Source organism: Limulus polyphemus, unplaced genomic scaffold, assembly GCF_000517525.1.
Source record: "Limulus polyphemus unplaced genomic scaffold, Limulus_polyphemus-2.1.2 Scaffold2860, whole genome shotgun sequence".
In the NCBI taxonomy this organism is placed as follows: Eukaryota; Metazoa; Arthropoda; class Merostomata; order Xiphosura; family Limulidae; genus Limulus; species Limulus polyphemus.
The window spans coordinates 72789-76355 of NW_013668470.1; the positions used below are offsets into that span (position 1 = coordinate 72789).

At 35.4% G+C, this 3567-nt stretch overlaps 1 protein-coding gene across 1 annotated transcript in view; it reads right to left on the reverse strand.

The window, feature by feature from the left end:
• Positions 1-21: 21 nt before the first annotated feature.
• LOC106468074 (excitatory amino acid transporter 1-like) overlaps positions 22-3567 on the reverse strand; it is a 30490-nt gene continuing 26944 nt past the window's right edge. Inside the window, exons 6-9 of the mRNA XM_013928473.2 lie at positions 2849-3082; positions 1929-2123; positions 1523-1657; positions 22-529 (exon numbers count right to left, since the gene is read on the reverse strand). Coding sequence (XP_013783927.1) covers positions 388-529; positions 1523-1657; positions 1929-2123; positions 2849-3082 — 706 coding nt within the window. The 3' untranslated portion in view covers positions 22-387. The remainder of the gene's footprint in view (positions 530-1522; positions 1658-1928; positions 2124-2848; positions 3083-3567) is intronic.

The following is a 3567-nucleotide window of genomic DNA, read 5'->3' on the forward strand; positions in this document are numbered from 1 at the left end:
CTTTAAGGATTCTCTGTTAACTTAAGATAATAACAAAGCATTGATTACTTTTGATTCAGTAGCATTTTGTTATTGCTGTTGTTTCTTTTGAACATCACACGTATTTCGTTGTTTGGTTATAAATGTCCTTTAAAACCTTTGACCTGAACGTATAATTTTTGAAAACAAGCATGCTGAATATCTCACAGATTTTTACCTCTGGAAATGTTTCATATATTTATAATTTTCTTGTCATGATAGTTAATCACTGCTAGTGCCTTTACTAAACTTATAATATTTGTTAGTGTTATAAAATACACCAATACAGTTTCTTCACAGATTAGTTCACTGGCGGTTCTGAGCAATTAAGGAATTCCACATTACAGTATTTTTACACTAACAAATAATTTACAAAGCAGTAGCACAAACAAGTTGTTGTTGATGATCTACTTCCTTATCCATCTTCTGGAGGTCCTCCCTACTGAGATGAGCTACAATTCCTGCTCCAATGGCATCTCCAAGAACATTGATTGCTGTTCTGAATCGATCTCTATAAGAAAAAGAAAATTAAGATTGTTGGTATTTCTGAGTGACTGTCTGAATCTAGACAAATTCTACTTACTACACGATAAATAAAGTCGAGCCTGAAGAAGTAAAGCTAATAATCTATACGTGTTTGGTGCACCATATGATCCCATATTTGTATGTGCACCACATGCTTCTTCATTGTCAGCAAAACATCATGTGCTGGCCAGGTGGTTAGGGCACTCGACTCGCAATCTGAGGGTCGCTGGTTCGAATCCCCGTCCCACCAAACATGCTCGCCCTTTCAACTGTGTGGGCGTTATAATGTAACGGCCAATCCCACTATTCGTTGGTAAAAGAGTAGCCCAAGAGTTGGCGGTGTGTGGTGATGACTAGCTGCCTTCCCTGTAGTCTTACACTGCTAAATTAAGGACGGCTAGCGCAGATAGCCCTCTTGTAGCTTTGCGCGAAATTCAAAAACAAACAAACATACAAATATGTGCTGTTAAATTTGGTATGACACACATCATATGATGAACGATTTTGCAATGTTGTAATTATAAAATAATCATTTAACAAAAGGTTTTTATTCGTTTATTGTTCTTGTTTTTAATTATTTATGAAGAAGTTAATGATTATAATCTGTTCCAGTATGTACTTCCAGTTCGAAGGATGCATTAATGGCATTTCTAAGCCTACTTTGCACGGTGGGCTAGTTTTGATTTTGAGATGGCAATAGCACGACTCGGCACTGATTAAAAGTGTACTACACTAACATGCTGTATTCCCAATGCACACTGTAGATGCACTGTGAAAATATCACCTTCCTCTTGGTCTCCTAGATTTAGTTTTTTTAATCAGGAAACCAGAAATTAACATTTATAAACTACTTATTACGTAATTTAGAATTGAACGTAGACCTATTAAGATTACACAAGATATAACGAACTGAACACTATAACGAAAGCATTACAAACTTGCACTATATATATATATATACATATATGTATACACTTACAAGAACCAATCAACCAAGAAGATAAGAGTCACGTCTTCTGCTGGTAAACCAACGGCATTCAGTACTATCACCATGGTAACTAATCCAGCCTGGGGTATTCCTGCAGCTCCAACGCTTGCTGCTGTTGAAGTGATGCTAGAAAAATGGGGATTATTTAATATTTTGGAGGAGATTGAAAAGACAGAAAACATAAAAACGTTAAATTTGTGGGAATTTGTAGACATGATTTTGCGATACCATTCTTCTATAGTAAGATGTTTTTGAATTAAAAAACAGGAAATAAAATTCATTATTCACCGATTCACGTCCGACTCATCATAGATGTATTAACATGCTTGTTTTGAGTTTTTTTTTTGTTTTTTTTTTTTGCAGGGATGAGTATTTGGAACTTTAAAGACAGCCGTACCTAATCGCAATAATCTTCCCAGCGTCCAGGCTCACGTTTCGAACTTGCGCTATAAAGATGGCGGCAACTGCCTCGTAAAGCGCAGTTCCATCCATGTTGATCGTGGCTCCTATCGGTAGGCAGAATCTCGACACTCTTGTGTCCACTAGGTTTTTATCCTCAAGACAGGTGAAGGTCACTGGTAGCGTTGCTGAACTGTATAAAAATCAATATCATATCAAATTATTCAAATATATAGCAAACTGAATCTAGTCATTAAATAAGATTGGGGAAATATTGCGCTGTTAAACATTTAATTATTGTAATAGTATAACATTTTTGTTGAATAAAAATTATAACGAGGAGGGTATGAACAATTAATTTAACCGGAATCGTATAGTTCAATAATCTAGTTTAGTGTCATCTGTTGGACAATTTACGAACTACAATAAAATTAATGAAGCTAAACCCAGGATGGTGAATTTACACATAGTAGGTCATAAGTAAGTTTCCCGAAGGATTTTTCAGCTTACTTATCTTGCAGTGTGGAAAGTAACCAAAGAAAGAGTTTATTCACGTGATGAATAAAAAGAGGCACCACTGTGTCAAAAAATATGTCGTTCAACGTTATGAATTTTGGGTAAATTAGGAAAGTCGATATTTTTTAAAACTTGCTTTAAGAAAGGAAAGTGTCTTGTAGAATAATATAAAACGTATTCATTCACCTTTTGAGTAACAAACACACTACATTTCAACTTGTACAACTCGTTAAATAAACTGTTGATTCAATAATTTGGTAAACTCACTTATGGCCCACCCTCTATAGTAGTAAATGATCATCAACCTTGATGATGGTTGAATACAGATTTTAAAAGTTCAGATATTTACGAAAAACACCCAGTGAGCACTCACACAAAGTGCCATGAAAGTTTTGTTCTCACCTTGATGCTGTTCCGAAGGCAGTTGTTACAGCTTGCATCATGTTCGATATGAACTTAAACGGTAAAGACCGCGTGGCTATACTGTACAGAACAGGCAGTGTGACGATGGCATGGAGAAACAACCCCACAAGGACAGTAACAGTATACATCCCAAGCTGCCCCACCACAACAGAGAAATCTTTCATTTCCAAGATCTTAGCTGCGATTAAGAAAAGGACACCTAAAGGCGACAACCTAGAGTTGGGATAAACGTAAGACATTATCAGTCCTGTGGAGGTTGCTATCTAATTAGAGGTATTTTAATATCGCATGGAATGAATACTCGCTCTCCTAGAGCAGAAAAAAAAACATATATACACAAGGACGAAGAATAAAGGTAAAAACTTTTGAACACAACCTCTATCACTTTATTAAATGTAATTACAAGTATTTTTCGCTGCACGTGTGGGTTTATATGTACATTAGTCCTTTCACTTTATTAAATGTAATTACAAGTATTTTTCGCTGCACGTGAAAGGACTAATGTACATATAAACCCACACGTGCAGCGAAAAATACTTGGTAATTACATTTAATAAAGTGAAAGGACTAATGTACATATAAACCCACACGTGCAGCGAAAAATACTTGTAATTACATTTAATAAAGTGAAAGGACTAATATACATATAAACCCACACGTGCAGCGAAAAATACTTGTAATTACATTTAATAAAGTGA